Source organism: Ranitomeya variabilis, chromosome 6 (assembly GCF_051348905.1).
Source record: "Ranitomeya variabilis isolate aRanVar5 chromosome 6, aRanVar5.hap1, whole genome shotgun sequence".
NCBI classification, from domain to species: domain Eukaryota; kingdom Metazoa; phylum Chordata; class Amphibia; order Anura; family Dendrobatidae; genus Ranitomeya; species Ranitomeya variabilis.
Window position 1 is genome coordinate 168,501,015 of NC_135237.1, and position 27,672 is coordinate 168,528,686.

General features: G+C 44.7%; 1 protein-coding gene across 4 annotated transcripts in view; it reads right to left on the reverse strand.

Moving 5' to 3' along the window:
• Positions 1-647: 647 nt before the first annotated feature.
• Positions 648-27,672, reverse strand: part of HERPUD2 (HERPUD family member 2) — a 70,770-nt gene continuing 43,745 nt past the window's right edge. For all 4 annotated transcript variants that reach the window (XM_077269221.1, XM_077269220.1, XM_077269219.1 and 1 more), the window contains one exon: positions 648-1,097. In XM_077269221.1, the coding sequence (XP_077125336.1) occupies positions 936-1,097 (162 nt within the window). In that variant the 3' untranslated portion in view covers positions 648-935. The remainder of the gene's footprint in view (positions 1,098-27,672) is intronic.

The following is a 27,672-nucleotide window of genomic DNA, read 5'->3' on the forward strand; positions in this document are numbered from 1 at the left end:
GGTTACTAAGCGCAGCCCTGCGCTTAGTAACCCGATGTTTACCCTGGTTACCTGGGGACTTCGGCATCGTTGGCCGCTGGAGAGCTGTCTGTGTGACAGCTCTCCAGCGACCACACAACGATGAAACAGCGACGCTGCAGCGATCAGCATCGTTGTCTGTATCGCTGCAGCGTCGCTTAGGTGGGAAGGTACCTTAAGTAGACAACCGTTTACAAATGCAAGCTACCTGTTCTTGTAAAGATGGTTAGCCATGTAATAAATGGGCAACCGTGGTACACATTATCAGGTCAAGTCCTAAACAGAGGTTTCATCACAATACTCTCCGCAAGGGGTAAGAGTGGGTCCCGTCTCTATGAAGTCCATCTGTTCGAATAGGGCATATGGTCAGGCGTTGCCCAGTTGTGATAACTTCTAATATTAATACTATTAAATCATACAACATAAGTATGTAGAATTACATGTCTGAAAACTAAAGCCTTATGTGTGTCCTGACATCATCTTGGAAATGAAGCAATATTATCAAAGGCATAAACCTCGCACAAGGATATTGTTGCATGCGTTTACACTGTTCCAAACCTGATTGCTTTATCTACTTACATTAGAGCCACAGATGTTTTGGGCGCAAATACAAAAAAGCAACATCAGCCTCGAGTGAAAAATCTGCATGACTTTAGAATAACTTTACTGATAAAATAGCAATTGGAAAAAAGGAAGACGTGGTTATTTTCTTTATAAAGGAGAATTATGTAAAAAAAAAAATAATGTGATTGTGCTTAAAATATTTGTAATAGCCTGTCATAATGGTTTAGGAACACAGACATTTTTAAGATTAAAAAAAAACAAAACAACAAAATGAACCAGTTTTTGAGACGGCACAATTTTTAAACAGTTTTTCCTTTCCTGCATTTACGTCCGGACGGCAGTCAGAATAATATCTAGTTTACAATCTGTGGAGGGCCCTCTGGTATCAGGGATGTGAAGAATGTGGTTATGAAAGACCAAGCTGATGCCACAATTCCAGGAGATCCCACTTCTGGGGCATCATCTCCTTGCTCTTCTGCTGCATCCTCCTGGATGCCTTCATCCATGCGACGCTCCTTTGGGAGAAAACAAACTGGAGTTACAATACGACACTGATGCAGCAACATTATGAGACAGATTGATTTTCCTAAAAACATCAACAAGGAGTCCTAATAAATATTAAGGATAATAATTCTCAGGTTCACACTTACAGATAATATAGATCAATAATTATCAAAACCAAAGATCCACTGGTTGGATAAATAGAGTGACTACCACACAAATGATAATAAAACACCAAGGTTACTTACGGGTAGCCGTTTTTTCCGGAACCCATGACGGCACACCTGAGAGAGGGGATCCGCCCAGCCAGGACAGGAAACCCTACTGAAAATAAAAGGGCGGTACCTCTCTGTCGCTTCAGTTGGTTTTCAGAGCATGAGAGGCCCCCCTGGTTAGTACACATGGCAATCCAACACCACATTATATTAACTAAAAACACCCAAAACGATAGTGCACACCGAAAAGGTGAAAAAAGGGGGGGGGGGGAATATACGGGTGCCGTCATGGGTTCCGGAAAAACCGGCTACCCGTAAGTAACCTTGGTGTTTTCCCTTCCCCCATGACGGCACACCTGAGAGACTTTTGTAGAAAGAAAAACCCTTAGGGAGGGACCACCGCTTGGAGTACCCTTCTACCAAAGGTTAGGTCAGCAGAGGAGGAAAGGTCTAGCCGGTAGTGTTTGAAAAAAGTTGAGGGTGAGGACCAGGTAGCGGCCTTGCAAATTTGGTCAATTGATACCTCAGCTTCCTCTGCCCAGGAGGTAGCCACAGCTCTGGTGGAGTGAGCCTTGATGCCGTCAGGAATCGGAGTGCCACTTGCAGAATAGGACAGACTAATGGCCTCCCTGATCCATCTAGCAATGGTACTTTTAGCTACCCCACATCCCTTTTTACTACCTTGAAAGGCTACAAATAGGGTTTGATCTTTCCTCCACTGACTATTCATGGTTATATATTGTAACATGGATCTCCTCACATCTAGCATATGGAACTTTAGTTCACCCGGATTTTTAGGATTATTACAAAATGATGGTAATGTAATCTCCTGACTCCTATGAAATTTTTGGACTACTTTGGGGAGATACGCTGGATCTGGTCTTAAGATTATTCTGTCATCAAAAACCTGAGTGTAAGGAGGGCATATTGATAGAGCTTGTAAATCACCTACTCTACGGGCCGATGTTAGGGCTACTAGCAGGACCGTTTTCAGGGTGAGTAATTTAGGTGATAATTTCTGTAAAGGCTCAAAAGGATCTTTGGTTAAAGCCTCCAAGACTAGATTTAGATCCCAAGGAGGGATTTTGGGAATAATAACTGGTCTAGACCTGCCACAGGATTTTATAAATCGTGAAACCCATCTATTAGATGCTAGGTTGCAATTATATAGGGCCCCTAAGGCTGAACCTTAAGGGTGCTAGTTGCTAACCCTAGCTGCAAGCCTGCTTGTAGAAATTCTAGGATGGGACCCACTGGAGCTACATCCCCCAACGGCTCACCTAAGAAATCTAAAAATTTCTTCCAGGTCCTACCATAGATTCTAGACGTTATAGGCTTTCTGCTTTTTAATAGGGTGGAGACTAACCCTGGTGAGAATCCTTGGCGGCTTAGTAGCGCCCTCTCAAAAGCCAGGCTGCCAGATGGAAGCCCTTCACCTGAGAGTAGGTCACTGGTCCCTGGGTTAACAAGTCCGGCACATCTGGCAGAATCCATGGGTCTGTTAACGACATCTGCCTTAGAAGGGAGAACCATGGTCTTCTTGGCCAGAATGGAGCTATGAGTATTATTTTTGCTCGGTCTTCTCTGATTTTCCGGACTACTGTTGGAATCATCACTATTGGGGGAAATGCGTAAGCCAGAGAGAATTTCCACGGTATTAGTAGGGCATCTACTGCAAAAGGATGTTCGTTTGGGTTCAGTGAGCAAAATTTTTTCACTTTTTTGTTGCGTGAGGTGGCAAACAAGTCTATCTCTGGTGTACCCCAGGCCTGTATTATTTGTTGGAATATCTCGGGATTCAGGGACCATTCCCCTTGTCTCAGAACTCTGCGACTCAGAAAGTCTGCCTGTAAGTTTTCTACCCCTCTTATGTGTAGAGCTGTTAGGGAAGATAGGTGTTGTTCTGCCCAATGAAATAGTGAGTTTGACACCTCCATGAGGTTCCAAGACCTCGTCCCCCCCTGGTGATTGATATAGGCCACTACTGCTCGATTGTCCGTCATGACTCGAGCATGGTGGCCCTGGAGCCGGGGAAGAAAATGTTTCAAGGACTTTACTACTGCCAATAGTTCTTTTACGTTTGAGGCATAGCTCTTTTCTTGGGGGGACCCAAGTTCCTTGAATTGAATGGGATCTTAAGTGAGCTCCCCAACCTATGTTGCTTGCGTCGGTCGTGATTACGTCCTCGACCGGTTTCTGCCATTGGACTCCCATAGTGAGATGTTCCTCTATGGTCCACCATTTTAAGGAATTTCTTACATCCTGAGGAAGACATAGACTTCCTTCCAAATGCCCTCTTAACAGTCTTTGGGCTGACAGAACTTCCCACTGCAGTTGTCTCAGGTGGAATTGTGCCCATCCTACCGCTGGAATGCAGGACGTTAACGAGCCTAGTAGGGACATCGCTTTCCTTAGGGTCATCGCTGGTTGATGTATCGCTGCAGTGGTCAAATTGATTATTTTGGTTACTTTGTTCTCCGGGAGGAGGCAGAGTTGACGTTCTGAATCTAGTATCAGGCCCAGGAAGGATTGTACCTTTACAGGAACTAACTTCGACTTGGGGACATTTATTAACCAACCGAGTTCTGTTAGAGTTGATATTACTGCCGTTATCTGATGGGAGCAATCGGCCTCTGTCTTCCCTATCACAAGAAAATCGTCCAAGTATGGGACAATTACAATATTCCGAGAACGGAGATATGACATTACCTCTGCCATCACCTTGGTGAAGATCCTGGGAGCAGTAGATAGGCCGAATGGAAGGGCTGTGTATTGGTAATAAAAGTGCTTAATGAGAGATGGTAACCGGCACTGACAGTCTGTTAAAGCCACACTAAATGCTATGAGGTTCTATGTGGAGGGATCGCATTCACCTTTGCTTGAAGACATAGTGGTGCTCAGCATAGATAAGGTGTCAGTCCATAAAATTATACCGATTGAAGTGGTGTGTATTGGTAATGTTTCACTTGGTTCTGTATGTAGAGTGCCACTCTCAAGTATCTCCAGTATTTGTGATGTATTGGAATATGGTAATATGCGTCCTTTAAGTCTATTACTGCCATGAAGCAGTGAGGAAACAGAAGTTTTGTGGTTGTGTTGATGGACTCCATCTTGAAGGAGTGATTGTCTATTGAAAGGTTGAGTTCTCTTAGGTTGATTATGATCCTCCAAGAGCCATCGGGTTTTTGTATTAGAAAGAGGGGGGAGTAAAACCCTCTTCCCAACTCCTGAACCGGGACTTCTTGCAAGACATTCTTTTGAATCAGTCCGAGGACTTCCGTTTCTAGAGCTAATTGTTCCTGCCAGGCTTTCCTCCGGGGAGTTATTACGAAATTGTGCCTGGGTGGACGGATAAATTTTATTTTTAGGCCTTCTTTTATGATAGTTAAAACCCAGATGCTCGGGGAGATGTTTATCCAGGCTGGATAGAAGAGGGAGAGCCTTCCTCCAACCTCTGATGTAATGTCATTGGGGGGACTTTTTGGCAGATGTAGAGGGCCCTTTGAACATATAGCCTGATTTCCTTTTATCTTTGAAGTCCCAATTTCTCCTATCTCCTGGAGGTCGGCCTCTGTTAAATCTCCTCCGAAAAAAGGGTTTTTTCGGATCTTTCGGAAAGGTTGGAAAGGCTTTCTTTTTGTCTCCTGCCTGTTCCAAAATCTCCTCTAACTTTTTCCCAAAGAGGAGTTGACCGTCACATGGGATGGAACATAGCCTATGTTTGGATGGCAAATCTCCCGGACAACCTTTAAGCCATAGGGCTCTTCTGGCCGCATTGGACAAGCCCACTGCTCTAGCTGTTAATCTCGCAGAGTCCACAGAGGAATCCGCCAGAAATGCTGCTGCGCCTTGAACTAGGGATATATTTGCAAGAATGTCATTCCTAGGGACTTTATCCCTTAGCTGGTCTTCTATCTGCTGTAACCAGACCATAAGAGCGCGAGCTGTACATGTTCCAGCTATAGCCGGTTTCAAGCCCCCTGCCGCTGCTTCCCAGATGTGCCTCAAAAACCCATCTGCTTTTTTGTCCAGTGGATCTTTTAGGATCCCTGAATCTTCTAAAGGAAGGGATGATTTTTTCAGGGATTTGGCTACCGCACCATCAATCTTAGGGATTTTCTCCCAGGATTCGGAGTCTTTCTTCAAAAGGATATCTCCTTTTAGATGAAGAAGGTAAGGTACCCATTTTTTCGGGTTTTTTCCATTCTTTTTCGATCAATGCTTTAATTTTTGCATTGACCGGAAATGTCCGTTTTCTTTTTTCCTCTAAACCGCCAAACATGACATCCTCAAGTGACCTAGGTGTCTTTTCTTCTTTAAGTCCCATTGCAGATCTGACTGCTTTGACTAATTTTTCTACATCCTCAGTTGGGAAACACGGGCGACCTCCTGTATCACTATCTGAGGAGGAATCTGAGGACTGGATAGAGGCGGAGGAGGCAGAGGGAGATTTCTGACTCTCCTGTTTCTGAGAGGCCTCCGAATCCGTAGACACTTTACGGCTCTTCCTCCCTGATTTTTTAAGGGCCAGTTTTAGGGAGTTTTTAATTTCTGCCTGAATTATGGCCTTAAGGCTAGTGGCGAAATTAGGAGTCTCATCATGTATGGTTTTTTGAATGCAGTCAGAGCAGAGGTCCTTCTGCCACTGAACTGCAAGCGGGGCTTTACAAAGGGCACATTCGCGGTTCTTTGTTTTGCCGCTAGATTTCCTCGGGCCCTAGTGATCAAACAGAAAAAATGGACCCTGTTACCATAAGGGTGACATTCACGAAGATCACTCACCACCGCCACCACCACCACCACTCATCACTCAGTCAAGGGTACCGGTTTTGGAGGCTGGACAGATGCACGTGCAGTGTCCCTTCTGGACGCTAAAGAGTCTTGCTGGACAGGACGGCTGCTGCTCCTACCACTTGAGCGACTGCTCCTGTGCTGGTGGCTCGGCAAGGCATCTGGCGAGAGCTCCTGACGCTGCTGCTGTGATGGCGGCGGCTGCTGCTGCTGCTCTGGTTGTCCCACTTCCATGCTGAAGTTTTTGGACATGAGCGCGTCTTCTGTGGTCAGACACCCATTTATGGGGGACCACTGCACTCCCCGCCTCCTCCGGTGCCCAATGGTGGCCCCTCCCCTCCTCTGCCGTGACGCCGGAGTCCTTTTTCCACCAGCCGGCGTTTCTTCATGGGCGCCGCCATCTTGGATCCGGCGCCCGCCCCCGACGTCACGCGGGCACGCCCATTCCCAGCGTGCCTCCGGCAGAGGGAGGAGGGCCGCGTGGCAGCCACGGAAGAAACCGGGTCCGACCGCGCTGCACCAACGCCCGCTCGGACGCAGAGACCCCGGGGAACCTGCGGACGGCGCATCCAGGCTCCCGAACACCGACGCACAGGCGCTGCCTGCTCTTCCACGCCGGGACGGGACCTGGGTGAGTGGAATCACCGCCGTGTTCAGCACGAGGGTCCCTGTCAGGACAGGAAACCCAACTGAAGCGACAGAGAGGTACCGCCCTTTTATTTTCAGTAGGGTTTCCTGTCCTGGCTGGGCGGATTCCCTCTCTCAGGTGTGCCGTCATAGGGGAAGGGAAAATATACAATTTTAATAGAATACTAGATGGTGGCCCGATTCGAACGCATCGGGTATTCTAGAATATGTATGTATGTATGTATGTATGTATGTATGTATGTATGTATGTATGTATGTATGTATGTATGTATGTATGTATGTAGCAGCCACATAGTATATAGCACAGGCCACGTAGTATATAGGAGCCATGTAGTATATAGCAGACAAATACTACGTGGCCTGTGCTATATACTATGTGGCTGCTTTATACATACATACATATTGTAGAATACCCGATGCGTTAATACAGGCCACGCAATATATAACAGTGGCCACGCAGTATGTAACACAGCCCAAATAGTATATAACAGTGGCCACGTAATATATAGCACAGGCCACGCAGTACATAACACAGCCCACATAGTATATAGCGCCCACGCGCTATATAACGCGGCCCACGCGCTATATAACGCGGCCCACAGCCCCGCAATGTGAATAAATCATAAGTCACTGCGGGGCTGGAAATCATAAGCAGGGCGGCCGCGCAGGCGCAGTCAGCTGGGCTGCATATGAGGAAAGATGGGCAGCGCTCACTGCGCCTGCACCAGGCAGGGGAAAAGAGCGCAGGTGCCGGCTATTTTGAAAACAGCAGTGAGGAGGCGGCGGCGCCAAGAAGATGTGAGTGACAGCTGTGTGCTGTCTGAAGCAGGGGGGGAAACGCCGGCCTCCTTGACTGAAGACCAGGTATTTCTGACAAATTATAAAACTGATTATTTCTCTAGTTACAGCACCCAGAACTAAAAGAGCAATCTTGTCAGAATGCAGCATTACTGCTGCACAAGGTGGCTCTTTTAGTTTGAAACGACTGGGGGGAAGGGGGGGGGGGGGTGACAGGTTCCCTTAAACATGGACTATATGCCCATTGCCATATGTATATCTAGGATAGCTACTGTATAACGGGGTGATATTTGACTCCTTGAAAAAGCCATTACCAGGCGAAACGTGCGTTGGAGGAAACAGGAAATTATTGGGTATGGACTCTAATATTATAGTACATTCTTCTTATTTTATTGCCTATGCCTTTCTGATTCTTTAAATGCATGTTTGCAAATGTATGTACGCTATATGTAATAGGTCTTTTTCTGACAATATATTAGTTCATGATTGTGTCCATATACCCACTCCAATTATAGCACTGGGGTTTTGCATATTCTGTTTGGTTTTCCCCCTTATACATGTTATATGTGTATTTTAATATTATCAATACAAACATTTTTACATTTTATTATTATAATGTCTTTGCATTTTTGTTTATTCACCCTATTTTTTTAGTAGGTTTTATTGATACTGTTATCAATTCTACCTTCTGTGGACATATGGATTTTTTTTAGCTCTTGTTCTGTGTACCTTCTTTTTTGGAGGTACTTTGCTTTACTTTCTTTTAATATATTGTAAAAAAAAAAGTATATTTTATTATCAGCTGATTTTCATAAAGGTGTGAAAATAAGACTTAAAAATGTGTTTTCTGACGAGTATAATACATGTAACGAGTTTAAATTTTGTAAATTGGATTAAAAAAAAAAAAAATAAAAAAAAAGGTATTTGTCAACAGTCTTCAGATCATAGCAGAGCTAACAGTAGTGATCCCCCAGAATTTTCAATACCCGAGACCCCCGATGCCTGGGACCCCAGTAGTCAGCACTCATGACACCTTGGAGAGCACAAAGATATAACAAATGCCAGCACATATCCCCTCTTTAGATCTAGTGAATAACACAGCCAACACTGACACCTTGGCATGTAAAGACTATGCATTACATGTAATGAAGCCAAGAACAGGTAAGATGCACTCTTCACATAACAGGGTGTCAGCACTGGCTGCATTATTCCCTAGGTCAAAAACAAGGCTATGTTCCATCACTGAATATAATCTATGTGCTCAGAGTCCACAGCCTGTCAGGAATGCTGCCACAAAGCTTGCAGTTAACATGAGCAAGTTAGATTTGTTCATGTGAAAAGTGGGCTGGCCATGATCATATGCTCTGGTCAGGAAAATTATGGCGAGATAGAAAATGTTAGCGCTCCCCCCCCCCCCCCCCCCCCCGTGTAAACCTGAAAGAAATATAGCGGGGGTCTCATGGCCTCATGGACCCTGTCATTTAATATGACTTTCTGTCAGAAGAAAGGTCAAATAAAGTTCAGGTCAGTCATCTCTGATAGTGTGAAACTGGTTTTATCCAGTTTTTTTCTGGTATGTTTGGCAGCTATTGTAACGGTTTTCTATTGGCTGTTAGCAGCTTTGCCGCTCTTTTTTTGAATATATAAACACTGGTTTTGTGGTATCTGGTCATTCTGTCAGCAGAAGAAGATAAAGAAGACACATACCCCAGGATGGAGAATCTCCTTCAACAGCTCCTGACTAGAGCCGGCGGCGAGGATGGAGCGGACTTGGCTGAGGCAGTGTATCTCAGCGCCTGCCGACGCTGTCCCTCCTCCTCCAGAAGATAAGTGCCTGCCAATGGGCTTTTCTTTGTCGTGTTCGTATTTCGAAAGTTTTTCTTCTTTTCTTCATTGGGTTTTAAAAGCTAATTGTAAGGATGCAGGTATCCTCCATTATTTAGACGATTTTTTGTTTGTCGGTCCTTATGGTTCCTCAATATGTGAAGATACCCTCAATAAATTTATCCAAATGTGTGAGCACTTCGGTGTTCCTATTGCTCACGAAAAAACAGTTGGTCCATCTAGATCTATCGAATTTCTGGGAATCACTCTTGATTCTCAAAAAATGGAATCTAGACTTCCTGATAAAAAAAAAAAAAAAAAATTAAATAAATAAATTTAAACTGCGCATTGCGTTATCAAATTGTTTAGCCAAGAACAAGGTCACTCTTAAGGAAATTCAATCATTGTTAGGTCTATTGAATTTTGCGGTTCGCGTCATTCCTATAGGTCGGGCTTTTTGTAGAAGTTTATATGATGCTACTAAAGGTGTACCTTCACCTCATTCGCATGTTAGAATCCGTTCTGACCTAAAAGAAGACGCTAGAATTCAGCTCTCCTTTTTGTCAGAGCATAATGGCAGATCTTTGTAGCAGTCATCTTTTGTCTCTGCTGATTCTTTTCCCTTTCTTTTTGCACTGGATAGCCAGCGTGGCTTCAGTATTTTATTTGACTCTCATTGGATGTCCATCCAGTGACCAATAAGTTGGGTGTCTAAGAAAGTAAAACTTCAAACTTAATGGTGTTGGAACTTTTTTTTTTTTTTTTGTCTATTTTTGCAGGAATAGTTATTTGGGGATCATTAATGCAGAATTCCAGGATTTTACTCCTTTCCTCTAACCAGGCAGTAGTTTTTTCTATCAACACGTTATCTTCTAAAAATACTTTTGCTGCCAGAATTTTGAGACAAATGGTTTTACAATGCCTGAAGTGTAATATATGGCTGAAAGCTAAGTTGGGAAGGAGCAAATTTCTTTTCATAACTGACTCTTTACAAAATCGTCAGTGGTCGAATTTTTTCCTGCAGGTCCCAACGCGGATTCGGAAGCGACCCTCTTACCCATTTCAATTTGGGATGCGATTGCACTCTGATAGCGTTTTTTATCAAAAAATCGTTAGATTGAGATCATGGGCTGACTACGCGGCTACATGGCGGAATTGGAGTAATTTTTGTAACCTACATTATTTTGACCCAGCAGTTTCTAATCCGGTAGCAGCACTAAAGTTTGCTGAATCTATGGTACAAAAAGGTTTGTCTTACTCTGCAATAGCGAAATGCCTTGCAGGAGTTTCATTTTTCCTTAAACTTTCCGACAGTATTGCTATAACTAAACTTTTTCCAGTAAAGCAGTTTTTAAAAGGCCTTAGGAAAACCAATTTTATACCTGATTCGAGATGACCTATTTCCCTATCTTTACTGAAAGAATTGTGCTCCTGTCTCATACACGTTTGTGTAAATTCTGAGGAAGCCTTATTATTTTAGCTCTATCTTTTCCTTGTCCTTTTTTGGAGCACTTCGCATTGGTGAGGTGGTTTCTGTTAAGAAATCGGAGCCTTCGGGACTCATGATTTCGGATGTCCAGATTCATGAGTCGTTTTTAATTTTATTTATAAGAAAATCGAAGACTGATCAATTAGGCAGGGGAGCTAGGTTTAAAATTAACGCGATCCATGACTCAATCATTTGCCCTGTTGATAACATGGCAAATTGGATTAAGGTCAGACCTATGGGACAGGGCCCATTATTCATTCATAGGGATTTTTCTCCGGTTACTGTCTTCCAATTTAATTTTATCCTAAAAAATGTTTAAGCTTTTTGGGTAAAAAAACACCTTAAAATCACATATCATTCGTTTAGAATCGGAGCAGCTACAGAGGCCTCTAGGGCCGGGCTTTCCGATTTAGGGATAAAGGAATTGGGAAGATCGAACTCCAATAGGTTCAAATTATATGTACAACATGATCTGTATGACTATTAATTATTGGTTTTCTTTCAGGTCCGCTAGTCATTTGGATAGTCTGACATTCTTTTATCTTCTGGGCCAGGAAGAGGGCCAGCGAGCGATCTTATACTGAAAATGTATCCTTTTAATCCTTCTGATATTCAGGTTTGGTGGCATGGAGTTCGCGGCTTGAAATGGCATTGCCTGGTTGCTGAAGTGAAGAAATAGCTAATTAAATTTCCTTCCCCTGATTCAATTATATTTCATGTAGCTGGGAATGATCTCGGGAAAAATCAGGACTCTTGACTTCTTATCGGCCATGCGATCCGATATTATCTATATTAAGCAAATTCTTCCTGATTCAAACTTCGTTTCGTTTTTTCCGAGATTATTCTCAGACTTTTGTGACACAACAATCAATTTTCTTTTTTTTTTTTTTAGATAAAATCCGGAGAAGGGTCAATAAATCCATGGAAAAATTTTTTCTTTTAATTTCAGGGTTTTTCATTCCGGCATTCGGATTTGGAGGGTTTTTTACCGGGCCTTTATAGGCCTGATTTGGTTGATATTTTTAATTTGGACTTACAAACTGTCATTGAAAAATGGCTGTGTGGTTTGGGGGGGCCATGTCTCGCTGAGTCCTGGCCTTGTGGGAAAATCACCCATGTCTGGGTGGATTGGTTTATTGGAAAAGTTTGGAACTTTGGTTTTATAATTTGAGGAGTTTATTTATTGGTGATTAATTAATTTATGTAACCCTAAATAAACTACACGGCCATTTTTATCCACAATTAAAGTGTTTTGTGTTTTTATTGTATGAATGGGTTCTATGAGGCCATGCACACTACCAAGAAATAGGTCTAGAACACCATATGTATTTAAACGACTGCAGACAAACTGCGCAATTCACTTAAATATTCCAAATTACAACATTTAAGTTCATGTCCTGTATTGATAAACAGAAGGGTATATATTTGTGGGGAAACCCTTTTAACCTCTTCACCCACCAAGCTTGTTTTCACCTTCATGACCAAACCAAATTTTACTATTCTGACCAGTGTCACTTTATGTGGTAATAACTCTGGAACACTTCAACGGTTTTTCGTGACATTGTACTTCATGATAGTGGTAAAATTTCTTCGATGCACCTTGCATTTATTTGTGAAAAAAATTAATAAATAATCGAAATTTGATGAAAATTTCACAATTTTTAAACTTTTAATTTTTAAGCCCTTAAACCACAGAGTTATGTCACAGAAAATACATAACGACATTTCCCACATGTCTACTTTACATCAGCACAATTTTTTAAACAATTTTTTTTGCTTGTTAGGAAGTTAGGGTTAAAAAGCTGACCAGCATTTTTTTTTGTCCAACAAAATTTACAAAACCATTTTTGTTTTGGACCACATCATATCTGAAGTGACTGAGGGGCCTATGAGAGAACATACCCAAATGTGACACCATTCTAAAAACTGAGTCCCTCAAACTGCTCAAAACCATATTCAAGAAGTTTATTAATCCTTTTAAGAAGTTGTCCACTACAATAAAAAAAATTTTTTTTTATTTTTTTTCATAAATCTTGCTATTATGTGCCACTGAAAAGATCCACTGTCTTTATTTTAGCAATATTACCTTTTATCATGCTGTAGCAGCAAATCTTCAGTGCTGGATCCAGCTCTCATGGGGTTAATCGGAAACTTCCTTTCTCCTGAGTAATTGTGCTCTAATACTACAAGTTCCATGATGCATTGCACTGCCACTAAGCCCGAACCTACCACACCAAAACACACCCCAACTCCTCCCTCCTCTCCCCCCTCTATCTTCAAAAAGATTTGTGATGTAATTTCTGTCCAACCTCCTCTTTTACATTTGTCCAACGCACACTCCATTACACACAGATAGATAGATGATAGATAGATAGATAACAAATAGATAGATGAATACATACAGATATATCTATGCCTATTTCCATAGATATGTCCATATCCATGTTTCTAAACCCCTTCACCCCTGGAGCTTTTTTTCGTTTATCGCTCCCCTTCTTTCCAGAGCCATAATTTTTCCGTCAATATGGCCATGTGTGGGCTTGTCTTTTGTGGGACAAGTTCTACTTTTGAACGACACCATTGGTTTTACCATGTCGTGTAACAGAAAATGTGAAAAAAAGTCAAAGTGCGATGAAATTGCAAAAAAAGTGCAAATCCCACACTTGTTTTTTGCTTGGCTTTTTTGCTAGGTTCACTAAATGCTAAGGCTGCGTGCACACGTTGCGGATTTGATTGCAGATCCGCAGGGTTTTTTGCTGCACAGAATTGTATCAAATCCGCAGTGTAGTGAACAACTAATGTAAGTCTATGGGAGCCGCAGACTTGTTGTGCACATGCTGCGGAATAAGCCGCACCGAAACGCAGCTTTTTTTTTCCGCAGCATGTCACTTCTTTTGTGCCGAACTGCAGCGTTTCTGCACCCATAGACTTTCATTCAGTCGGGCACATCTGCAGCAAAACCGCAGATGTAAAAAAGATCTGCAGTTTTGCTGCGGATGTGGGTCCGAGAAACGCTGCAGTTCGGGAGGAGGGGTGTGCGCGGAACTGTTTGGGTGTGCGCGGAACTGTGCAGGGGGTCTTTTGGGGTGTGTGCAGGCATCATCTGATGGGACTACAAGTATGCTGCATCCAATCTGCAGCTAATTCGGATGTAATCCGGACAGTGGACACGCACCCTACACTATCCATACATCTATCAATAGATATATCTATCCAGATATATCTATAGATAGATATAGGAATATATGTATGCATCTATAGATCTATCTATATGTAGATCTGTCTATCCATTTCATCTATCATCTATATGTCTGTGTGTAATTGAGTGTGGGTTGGACAAATGTAAAAAAGAGGAGGTTGGACAATAATGACATCACAAATCTTTTTTTTGTTCAATAATACATCTTTATTTAGCTTTCAAAAACGCATGCAAAAACCGCACCAAAAAAATAAAAAAGATCAAAAGCGCGCAAAAACTGCAGCAAAACCGCACCAACAGCAGCATCAAAACTGTACCAAAAACTACATCAAAACCGCACCAAAAACTGCATCAAAACCGCACCAAAAACTGCATCAAAAAGCATCAAAAACCTGAATCAAAACCACGCAAAAAACCTCACCAAATACTGCAGCAAAATGGGTATTATACCTACCGATAATTCGGTTTCCAGGAGTCCATCCTGACAGCACAATGGAGGACGTCCTCCTCCTCCTTGCAGGGACAGGAAACACAACACGAGAGGTTAACCCCTTCCCGACCCATGACGCCTATGCGGCGTCATGGAATGATCGCATCCCTGCAGATCGGGTGAAAGGGTTAATTCCTATTTTACCCGATCTGCAGGGAGAGGGGGAGTTGTACTTCAGCCTAGGGGGGGTGGCTTTGCCCCCACGTGGCTACGATCGCTCTGATTGGCTGTTGAAAGTGCAACAGCCAATCAGAGCAATTTGCAATATTTCACCTATGAAAATGGTGAAATATTGCAATCCAGCCATGGCCGATGCTGCAATAGCATCTGCCATGGCTGGAAATCATGTTCTGGCCCCCCCCACCGCCCCCGATCTCCTCCCCAGTCCTCCATTCTGTCCGGTACCCCCCTCCGTCCCCCTGTTCGCTCCCCCGTGCTCCTGTCCGCTCCCCCGTGCTCCTGTCCGCTCCCCCTGTCCTCCGATCCCCCCCCCTGTGCTCCGATCCACCCCCCCACCACCCCCTCATACTTACCGATCCTCCCGAAGTCGGTCCGTCTTCTCCCTGGGCGCCGCCATCTTCCAAGATGGCGGGCGCATGCTCAGTACGCCCGCCGAATCTGCAGGCTGGCAGATTCGTTACAGGTACATTTTGATCGCTGTGGTAGGTTCTACCACAGCGATCAAAATAAAAAAATAATAAATAAACCCCCCCCTTTATCACCCCCATAGGTAGGGACAATAATAAAATAAAGAAAATATTTTTTTTTCTTTTTCCACTAGTGTTAGGGTTAGAACTAGGGTTAGAACTAGGGGTAGGGTTAGGGGTAGGGTTAGGGTTACGGGTAGGGTTAGGGGTAGGGTTATGGCATGTGCACACAGAGCGTATCGGCCACGGATCCGCAGCGGATCGGCCGCGGATCGGCCGCGGATCCGCAGCGGATCGGCAGCGGATTGGCCGCGGATCTGCAGCGGATTGGCAGCGGATGGGCCGCGGATCCGCAGCGGATCGGCAGCGGATCCGCAGTGGATTGGCCGCGGATCTGCAGCGGATTGGCAGCGGATTGGCCGCGGATCCGCAGCGGATTGGCCGCGGATCCGCAGCGGATCGGCAGCGGATTGGCCGCGGATCCGCAGCGGATTGGCCGCGGATCCGCAGCGGATTGGCCGCTGCGAATTCGAAGCAGTTTTCCATCAGGTTTACAGTACCATGTACACCTAAGGAAAACCAAATCCGCTGTGCCCATGGTGCGGAAAATTCCGTGCAGAAACGCTGCATTGTATTTTCCGCAGCATGTCAATTCTTTGTGCGGATTCCGCAGCGTTTTACACCTGTTCCTCAATAGGAATCCGCAGGTGAAATCCGCACAAAAAAACACTGGAAATCTGCTGTAAATCCGCAGGCAAAACGCAGTGCCTTTTACCTGCAGATTTTTCAAAAATCGTGCGGAAAAATCTCACACGAATCCGCAATGTGGGCACATAGCCTTAGGGTTAGGGTTGGAATTAGAGTTAGGGTTGGAATTAGGGCTAGGGTTTGAAATAGGGTTAAGATTAGGCTTGTGGTTAGGGTTACGGATAGGGTTAGGGGTGTGTTGGGGTTAGGGTTGTGATTAGGGTTATGGCTACAGTTGGGATTAGGATTAGAGGTGTGTTGGGGTTAGTGTTGAAGTTAGAATTGAGGGGTTTCCACTGTTTAGGCACATCAGGGGTCTCCAAACGCAACATGGCGCCACCATTGATTCCAGCCAATCTTGCGTTCAAAAAGTCAAATGGTGCTCCCGCCCTTCCAAGCCCCGACGTGCGCCCAAACAGTAGTTTACCCCCACATTTGGGGTACCAGCGTACTCAGGACAAACTGGGCAACAACTGTTGGGGTCCAATTTCTCCTGTTACCCTTGCAAAAATAAAAAATTACTTGCTAAAACATAATTTTTGAGGAAAGAACAATTATTTTTTATTTTCACGGCTCTGCGTTATAAACTTCTGTGAAGCACTTGGGGGTTGAAAGTGCTCACCACACATCTAGATAAGTTCCTTCGGGGGTCTAGTTTCCAAAATGGGGTCACTTGTGGGGTGTTTCTACTGTTTAGGCACATCAGGGGCTCTGCAAATGCAATGTGACGCCCGCAGACCATTCCATCAAAGTCTGCATTTCAAATGTCACTACTTCCCTTCCGAGCCCTGACGTGTGCCCAAACAGTGGTTTACCCCCACATATGGGGTATCAGCGTACTCACAACAAACTGGGCAACAAATATTGGGGTCCAAATTCTCCTGTTACCCTTGTGAAAATAAAAAATTCTGGGCTAAAAAATCATTTTTGAGAAAAGAAAAATTATTTTTTATTTTCATGGCTCTGCGTTATAAACTTCTGTGAAGCACTTGGGGGTTCAAAGTGCTCACCACACATCTAGATTAGTTCCTTGGGAGGTCTAGTTTCCAAAATGGGGTCACTTGTGCGGGAGCTCCAATGTTTAGGCACACAGGGGCTCTCCAAACGCGACATGGTGTCCGCTAATGATTGGAGCTAATTTTCCATTCAAAAAGCCAAATGGCGTGCCTTCCCTTCTGAGCCCTGCCGTGCGCCCAAACAGTGGTTTACCCCCACATATGGGGTATCATCGTACTCAGGACAAACTGGACAACAACATTTGGGGTCCAATTTCTCCTATTACCCTTGGGAAAATAAAAAATTCTGGGCTAAAAATCATTTTTGAGGAAAGAAAAATTATTTTTTTATTTTCACGGCTCTGCGTTATAAACTTCTGTGAAGCACCTGGGGGTTATAAGTGCTCACTATGCATCTAAATAAGTTCCTTGGGGGGTCTAGTTTCCAAAATGGGGTCACTTGTAGGGGAGATCGAATGTTTAGGCACACAGGGGCTCTCCAAACGCGACATGGTGTCCGCTAACGATTGGAGCTAATTTTCCATTCAAAAAGTCAAATGGCACGCCTCCCCTTCCGAGCCTTGCCGTGCACCCAAACAGTGGTTTACCCCCACATATGAGGTATCGGCATACTCAGGAGAAATTGCCCAACAAATTTTAGGGTCCATTTTATCCTGTTGCCCATGTGAAAATGAAAGAATTGAGGCTAAAAGAAATTTTGTGTGAAAAAAAAGTACTTTTTCATTTTTGCGGATCAATTTGTGAAGCACCTGGGGGTTTAAAGTGCTCACTATGCCTCTAGATGAGTTCCTTGGGGGGTCTAGTTTCCAAAATGGGGTCACTTGTGGAGGAGCTCCAATGTTTAGGCACACAGGGGCTTTCCAAACGCGACATGGTGTCCGCTAACGATGGAAATAATTTTTCATTCAAAAAGTCAAATGGCGCTCCTTCCCTTCCGAGCCTTACCATGTGCCCAAACAGTGGTTTACCCCCACATGTGAGGTATTGGTGTACTCAGGAGAAATTGCCCAACAAAATTTAGGATCCATTTTATCCTGTTGCCCATGTGAAAATGAAAAAATTGAGGCTAAAATAATTTTTTTGTGAAAAAAAAGTACTTTTTCATTTTTACGGATCAATTTGTGAAGCACCTGGGGGTTTAAAGTGCTCACTATGCTTCTAGATAAGTTCCTTGGGGGGTCTAGTTTCCAAAATGGGGTCACTTGTGGGGGAGCTCCAATGTTTAGGCACACGGGGGCTCTCCAAACGCGACATGGTGTCCGCTAAAGATTGGAGCGAATTTTTCATTGAAAAAGTCAAATGGCGCTCCTTCCCTTCCGAGCCCTGCCGTGCGCCCAAACAGTGGTTTACCCCCACATATGAGGTATCAGCGTACTCAGGACAAATTGGACAACAATGTCCGTGGTCCAGTTTCTCCTTTTACCCTTGGGAAAATAAAAAAAAATTTTGCTAAAATATCATTTTTGTGACTAAAAAGTTAAATGTTCATTTTTTACTTCCATGTTGCTTCTGCTGCTGTGAAACACCTGAAGGGTTAATAAACTTCTTGAATGTGGTTTTGAGCACCTTGAGGGGTGCAGTTTTTAGAATGGTGTCACTTTTGGGTATTTTCAGCCATATAGAACCCTCAAACTGACTTCAAATGTGAGGTGGTCCCTAAAAAAAATGGTTTTGTAAATTTTGTTGTAAAAATGAGAAATCACTGGTCAAATTTTAACCCTTATAACTTCCTAGCAAAAAAAAAATTTGTTTCCAAAATTGTGCTGATGTAAAGTAGACATGTGGGAAATGTTATTTATTAACTATTTTGTGTCACATAACTCTCTGGTTTAACAGAATAAAAATTCAAAATGTGAAAATTGCGAAATTTTCAAAATTTTTGCCAAATTTCCATTTTTTTCACAAATAAACTCAGAAATTATCGACCTAAATTTACCACTAACATGAAGCCCAATATGTCACGAAAAAACAATCTCAGAATCGCTAGGATCCGTTGAAGCGTTCCTGAGTTATTACCTCATAAAGGGACACTGGTCAGAATTGCAAAAAACGCCAAGGTCATGAAGGGGTTAAAAGGTCCCACTCCTCCCCCTTTCCCTCAGTGTTTTGACAAGTACCACACTATGGATAGATATACTTTGAAAACTTTATTAACCAAACATATTACAGCATATGAACTGGCATGCATAGGGGGGGAAATAACAGTGCTGTCAGGATGGACTCCTGGAAACCGAATTATCGGTAGGTATAATACCCATTTTCCAGGACGTCCCCCTGACAGCACAATGGAGAATACCAAAGAAAACTCCCTTAGGGTGGGACAACTGCCTGGAGAACCTTTCTCCCATATGATGTCTGCTGGGCTGCCATAACATCTAATTTATAATGCTTACAAAATGTGTTTACTCTGGCCCAAGTTGCGGCCTTGCAAATCTGATCTAGAGACGCTCCTGCTCGCTCAGCCCATGATGCTGAGACCGCTCTAGTAGAGTGCGCTTTTATCCCTGTTGGGCAAGCTATCCCCTCTGATGAGTAGGCTTTCGAAATTATAGTTGTGATCCATCTGGCTATTGAAGGCTTGGACGCTTTTTTACCCCTATTCTTACCCCCAAACAGAATAAAAAGATTAGGGTCCTTTCTCCAGGAGCTAGTGGCCTCTAGATAGCTTAATACCGCCTGCCTAACATCAAGGGAGTGTAAAGCTTGTTCTTTTTCATTATCCGGGTTCTCACAAAAGGACGGTAAAATTATCTCCTGGTCCCGGTTTTTAACTGAGGCTATTTTAGGGATAAATGCTGGATCTAGTTTTAGAATAATATGGTCTTCTCGAACCTGAAGATATGGATCCTTAATAGATAGGGCTTGAATTTCCCCTATGCGTTTAGCAGTTGTAATTGCAACTAAAAAGGCAGTCTTCCAGGTACGTATTGAAATGGGCATGTCTTCCTCAAGAGTATAAGGATCTTTACACAGCGCCCTGAGGACCAGATTTAAGTCCCATGTAGGAGCTAGTTGTCTTAACGTAGGCCGTAATCTTTGGATAGCCCTCACAAATCTAATTATCCAGGGGTGGGAGGCCAATGGATAATCTAAAAAGGTACTAAGGGCCGAGATCTGGACTTTAATTGTACTCGGCCTGAGCCCCAAGTTAAACCCAGTCTGTAAAAAATTTAAGACTCTAGGAACATCCAAAGCCCCCGGTATCACGGCCGACCTGCCACTTTCCAAACAAAATTTCCTCCAGATTTTGTGGTAGATGGCTGTGGTCACAGGCTTCCTACTAGCCTGTATGGTTGTGATTACTTCGTCCGAAAGACCTCTGGATTTCAAGATGTCCCTTTCAGGATCCACGCTGACAGGTGTAGCCTCTCCGGATCCTGGTGCAATACTGGTCCTTGGTGAATGATATCCCTCCATAACGGGAGTTTGATAGGGTCTTCCACTGACATGGCCCCCAATAACGGGAACCAACTTCTCTTTGGCCAGAATGGTACAATCGTGAGCACCGTTGCCCAGTCCTCTTGAATCTTCCTCAGCACTATTGGAATAAGTGCTATTGGGGGAAATGCGTAAGAAAGAGGTTCGTTCCATGTTTGGCTTAAGGCATCGACTGCTTCTGGTATGTCTGAAGGGTTGAGAGAGTAAAACCTGGACACCTTTGAATTTTTCCTTGTGGCGAATAAATCTATCCTGGGCGTTCCCCAACGGTGGCATAGTATCTGGAACATCTCTTGATTTAGTTCCCATTCGGTCGGACAAACCTTCTTTCTGCTTAAATAGTCGGCTAGAATGTTTTGGGAACCTTCTAGATGAACCGCTGTTATCGACAGGACCACGTTTTCTGCCCATGTGAATATTGTTTGCGCTAGAATTTGAAGCGCCCTGTGTCTGGAACCTCCTTGATGTCTTAAAAAGGATACTGCTGTCACGTTGTCTGACAGGATTTTTACGTGCTTGCCTTTTAGGCATGAATAGTTTCTTCTGAGAGCTTCCCAAACTGCGTATAGTTCTCTGTAATTCGACGACATCTGACTGATTTCTTTGGGCCACTTGCCCTGAAAGAATTTTCCTCCTAGGTGTGCTCCCCATCCCCACTGACTTGCGTCTGTGGTGATTACCACACAAGGGGAAGATATCCAAGGAACTCCACTTCTTAGATTGTCGTCCCGGGTCCACCATCGCAGTGAACTTCTTACCTTCCTTGATAGAAGCATCTTCTTGTCTAATGATGACCGGGAACGATCCCATACCGAGAGTACTTGTTCTTGTAAGGGTCTTGAGTGCGCTTGAGCCCATCTGACACAAGGGATGCACGCTGTCATCTTCCCCAAGATTTCCATGGCCATTCTTATCGTAACTGGCTTTCTTTGAAACTGTAGCACCATCTTTATTAATGGGCTTCGTTTGTCCCTTGGCAAGAAGGATTGTCTGGTTGCAGAATCCAAAAGTACTCCCAAAAAATTTTTTCGGGTCTCTGGTCTTAGATGGGACTTTCTTCGGTTTACGACCCATCCTAGTTGTTCCAATACTGCTATGACCCGATCTGTGTGTTGCCGCAGAATGATCTCGGACTGTGCTACGATGAGAAAATCGTCCAAGTACGGAATTATTGTTATTCCTTGGTTTCTTAGGAACGCCACTACTTCTGCTACTAATTTTGTGAAGATTCTTGGAGCAGATGCTAGACCGAATGGGAGGCATTGAAATTGGAAGTGGCAGGTTTGGTCCGGAAAACTCACCGAGAATCTCAGAAGCTCCTGAGAAGAGGGGTGAATCGGAACCTGATAATACGCACTCTTCAGGTCGAGAGTGCACATCATCGAATCCTTGTTTATCAGATGAATGGTTGACCTGATTGATTCCATTCTGAATTTTTTGTACCTGACGTATACGTTCAGAGGTTTCAAATTTATTATTGTACGGGATTCTCCCGACGCCTTTGGAATCGAGAATAGGGAGGAATAATGACCTGTGTTTAATTCTGGAAAGGGAACTTGAACTATGACCTGGGACTTGTACAGATCTTGCAGGTCTGAGAACATAGGGGAATTTGTAGCTACCACTGTTGGTGCTATAACCCTCTGCGGTACATGGGAGACCAGTTCTATTCTGTAACCGTCTGAGATTATTTTGAGGACATAACTGTTGACTGAGATCTGACTCCAGTGACTTAAAAAGAATCTTAGTCTCCCGCCTATTCCCATGGCGTCATTGCTTTCTTGGTCTATAACTTGAACCAAAAAGGGAGGATCTTCCCCTTTTGTTCTGGGTGTAAGAGTTCCTAAATGTTCCTCTGCCTGATCTCCACTGCTCTCTATACTCCGGTTGTCTGCGGGGGGGAGGGGGGGGGGGGGGAAGTGGCCTCCTCCGAAAGGGCTGAAATCTCCTAGCTTTATCCTCAGGGAACCCTTTTTTACTATCAGCTGCCGATTCTAGTATGTCGTCTAGAGCCTGACCAAATATCCTAGAACCTGTGAATGGAATGGCACACAATTTGTTTTTGGATGCATTATCCCCCGACCAAGATCTAAGCCAAATGGCCCTACGGGTTGCGTTTGACAAAGAGCTATTTCTGGCCGCAAATCTAACAGATTCGGCTGAGGTGTCTGCCATGAAAGCCGTGGCTGACTTTATGATAGGCAGGGAAGAAATTATATCAGCCCTTGGAGTCTTATTAATTAAATGTTCTTCCAATTGTTCCACCCACAGGAACATGGATCTTGCCACCGACGTGGCTGCGATATTAGTCTTTATCAGAGCTGCAGAAGTCTCCCAGGTTCGGCGTAACAGAATATCCGCCTTACGGTCCATGGCATCCTTGAGGCTAGATGAATCTTCGAAAGGTATGGAAGTCTTCTTTGCCACTTTGGCTATGGGAACATCTACCTTAGGAATTTCTTCCCATGTCTTGATCTCATCTGGATTAAATGGAAGACGGTTCTTAAATTCTCTAGACATCACCAACCTACGTTCCGCATCTCTCCATTCCTGAGATATCATACGGCGAATATGGTCGCTCACCGGGAACACTGTTTGTTCTTGATGCGTGAGACCTCCGAACATCTGATCCTGTCTAGATCTTGGACGTGGATCTTCCTTTATCTGCATGGTATTCCTGACCGCTTGAACCAACTCTTCTTCTTCCGGTATCTTCTACCGGAAAGTAATACCTTCTGCCTTGTTCCTGTTCCAATGGCAATTCTCCTTCTTCCTGGTCAAACTCTCCGTATTCCGACTCTGCTTCTGAAGAAACCTCCTGGTCTTCCTGTTCTGGATCCCTTCTTGGTCTCTTACGAGCCGGACTTGGACTGCTCCTATTCCGTTGGGACATAGAGGCCAGCGAGTTTTGGATTTCTTCTCGGATTAGACTCCTCATCTCCGACAACATTGCTGGTTGTTCATCCCTGACAACCTTAGTGATACAAGAACTGCAGAGAGCTTTCTTGTATGCTTCTGAAAGCTTCATGTTGCACATGGAGCATCTCCTAGATTTTGCTCCCGCTTTGCCCGACTTTTTTGCCTGAGAAAGGGGAGTTTGAGTGGCCTCTTTATCCTATAATAAGAATAAGAATGGCTCAGACTGCATGCGGTCTTATGTAAGTAATATGCGCACTGCGCACTTACCCCAGTCTCCTCATTTCTGTCCTCCGCATTCTCTGTTGAGAAATGCCCCGTATATAAAATAAGCTTTTTTTTAAATATAAGCAACCAAATGCGGGATATAGCAGCATCTGCCGCACTCACCCTTAGTCTCCGGCATTCTTTCCGACCGTCTGGCTAGCACAGACCACCTCGTGTCCTGTAGCTCAAACGCTCCTCCACACTTCAAATCTGGCGCTCCTTACTCCAGAAGGAACGCTGAATGAAACGCTGCGGCGCTCTGTGCTCGGCGCCCTTAAGGACGCTCACTTCCGCGTTCCACCAAGTGGAACGCACGCTGAGATGCCAGGAGGAGAGGGCGTCAAGCGCGCCCCGGATGTGACGTCACCTTACCTGTGCTGATACCGGAAGCACTGTCCGGTATATGATTCCTATTGCCGCGTTCCACGCTGTGGAACGCCCGTCACGCCTGCTGCTGGCGCCGGATAATTCTCCATGCGGCGCCTCTTCTCCTGGCGCCTGAACCGAGAGCCTCCCCCCGGAAGGAAGCGGTTCAACCCAGGAGCTCGTCCGCTCGACTGGTCTCTGGGCAGAGGGACTCCCCACCGGGGAGTTTCTTGCCTGGGGCTTAATACGGCGGGGGAAGGATATTGGCCTAGCCGCACGATCCCCCGAGCCCTCCGGTCTGGTGAGTCTTCACGCTGTATAGCGCTGTTCCTCTCGTGTGTCCCTCCATGCAGGGACAGGAAAAACACTGAGGGAAAGGGGGAGGAGTGGGACCTTTTAACCTCTCGTGTTGTGTTTCCTGTCCCTGCAAGGAGGAGGAGGACGTCCTCCATTGTGCTGTCAGGGGGACGTCCTGGAAAAACTGAATCAAAATCGCGCAAAAACCGCACCAAGAACTGCATCAAAACCACACAAAAAACCCGCATCAAAACCGCGCAAAAAAAGAGTGAAAAAAATGCATCCAAAACGCAGCTGCATTTTCTGCAAGGAGATGCAGATTTTGTGCAGAAAATTCTGCACCCAAATCTGCAACGTGTGGACACAGCATAAAACTGACCTGCCATTATGATTCTACAGGTCATTACAAGTTCATAGGTTATTTTTTATCTAAGTGGTAAAAAAAAATTTCAAAACTTTGCTAAAAAGAAAAAAAATTGCGCCATTTTCCGATACCCGTAGCGTCTATAATTTCTGAGATATTGTATCGGGTGAGGACTAATTTTTTGCGTACCGTGCTGACGTTTTTAATGATACCACTTTTGTGCAGATACGTTCTTTTGATCGCACATTATTGCATTTTAATGCAATGTCGCGGTGATCAAAAAAACAATTTTGGCTTTTGATTTTTTTTTCTCGCTACGCCGTTTAGCGATCATGTACATTTTTTTGGTTGTATTGAAAACAGCTGACATGTTGCGGCTTTGAAGTGGGCTCACCGCCGAAGTCCACCTCAAAGTGTGGGGATACTGCCAGCTGACGTACTATTCCGTCAGCTGGCAGAAAGGGGTTAATGAACAATGTGTTTCATTAAAAAAATAAATAAAATGGCGTGGGCTCCCGCAAAATTTTCTGCGCCAGAGGGGGAAAGCCGACGGCCAGGGGCCAATATTTGTAGCCTGCTATGAATAACAGCCCACAGCTGTCTACGTAGCCTTTACTGGCTATTAAAATAGGGGGACCCCCCAAAAAAAATATGACGTGGGTCCCCCTATATTTCATAGCCAGAAAGGCTACGCAGACAGCTGCGGGCTGATATTCATAGCCTAGAGAGGGGCCATGGATATTGCCCCCCCCCCGGCTACAAATACCAGCCCACAGCTGCCCCAGAAATGGCGCATCTGTAAGATGCGCCCATTCCGGCACTTAGCCCCGCTCTTCCCACTCCCGTGTAGCGGTGGGATATGGGGTAATTAGGGGTTAGTGTCACCTTGCTAATTTAAGGTGACATTAAGCCGGGTTAATAACGGAGAGGCGTCAGACGTCTATCCCTTATTAATCCAATAGTAATATAGGGTTAATAAAACACACACACATTAGGAAAAAAGTATTTTAATACTCTTCATTTCACCATACTTACCATACTTCAGCACCTGCAAAAAACGTAAAATAAACCGTATACTACCTGTCCGTCGTAATTAATAACGAGTGTCCCACGACGATCTCTCCTATATAACAGTGTGATCGGGTGATGTCACTGCTCTGTAGGACCTTCAGTGACACACTGAGAGGAGACAATGGCTCCTGCAGTGCATCACTGAGAGGTTACTATAGTTCAATGGTCACACTTTACGGCAAAAAGCTGCGTGGGAACCTTCTCACACAGCAATGCCAAAAGTGAGACTAGGGACTATTTTCTCACAGGGGCGTAGGAATACATTGTGGGGAATACATTGTGGAAGGATACCTTCCATCATTGTATTCCTGGAGCCCCTGGAGAGTGGTCGCATCAGCTGATGCTCCTGCTCTCCACGGGAGATCGTCGAGGAACACTCGTTTTAATTGGATTTCTGCGGATCAGGGAGTATATTGTTTGTTTATTATTTTAATATTTTTTTACAGGTGACACTGGCTTCGGGAATCAAGGTGACAAGTGATGGTGAGTATGTACTCTATGTTATATGTACTGTATGTATGTACTGTATGTGGCATGTCGCATGATGTCACATGTTGCATGCCGCATGCTGCATGTCATCGCATGGTGCATGTCGTCACATGTCGCATGGTGCATGTCGCATGATGTCACATGTTGCATGTCGTCGCGCGGTGCATGTCGTCGCATGGTACATGTCGCATGCTGCATGTCGTCGCATGGTGCATTTCGCATGTTGTCACGTCGCCACATGTTGCATATTGTCGCATGGTACATGTTGCCACATGTTGCATGCTGCATGTCGTCGCAATGGCGCATGTCGTCGCATGGCGCATGTCGTCGCATGGTACATGTCACATGTCGCATGCTGCATGTCACATGTTGCATGTCGCCACATGGTGCATGTTCTATATGTGTGTTCTATGTATGTATGTACTGTATGTTTTTTTTTGTTTGTTTGTTTTTTACATTCAACACATTAGCTGGATGATGGGACTACTACTGTCCCATCATTGGCTAATGTGTTACTCACTGTCACTGTAGCAGGCAGAGCCCGATGGGACTTGTAGTCCCATCGGACGATGCCTACACACAGAGACGCCGCCACCACCACCGCACAGCCCCGCAGACCCCCCCCCCCCCACACTCCAGCATTCACCACGCAGACCCCCGCCGTCGCACCGGCCACCACCACCGCACCGGCGGCACATCTTGGGACATGAGCGAGGCCGGCGAGCAGATACCAGCACAGACCCCAACACAGCCCCGCCCGCCCCCAGCACAGCCCCGCAGGCAGCCCACAGCCCAGTCACTCTTGAGTGACTGCTGACTGTGCGGCTGGGTCACGCCTGTTGCTGACGTCACGTCAATTTCCAGAGTCTGGAAATTGACGTGACGTCGGCAGAAATAAGCAGCGACTGCAGCCTGGGGGTCACATGACCCGGACTCAGCCACCAGCATAGCGCCACTCACAGGCGAAAACAGCAACAGAAGGTATTTACACAATTCATTAAGAGCCCCGGGGGGATACATTGGGGGGGTTAACTGAAAGTAGTGGACAACCCCTTTCAGGTGCTTCAAAAAACGAACATTTAACATTTTTTCATAAATTTTATTTTAGACTCCAATTTTCTTTTTTATTTTCGCAAGGGTAACAGGAGAAAATGGATCTCAAAATTTGTTGAGCAATTTTTTCTGAGTACACAGTTATCCCCATATGTGGGGGGAAAACTACTGTTTGAGCACATGACAGGGCATGGAAGGGAAGAAGCACAGTTCGATTTTTTTTTTAAGACAAAATTGTCTGGAATAGAGACCCGGATGCCATTTTGTGTTTGGATAGCCCCTGATGTGCCTAAACAGTGGAAACCTCCCAAAAGTGACCCCATTTTGGAAACTAGCCCCAAGGAAATTATCTAGATGTGTGATTGAGAAAATGGACCCCAAAATTTTTTATGCAATTTGTCGAGTGCATCAATACCCCATATGTAGAGGAAAACTACCGTTTGGGCTGCGCTCTGCTAGGAAGA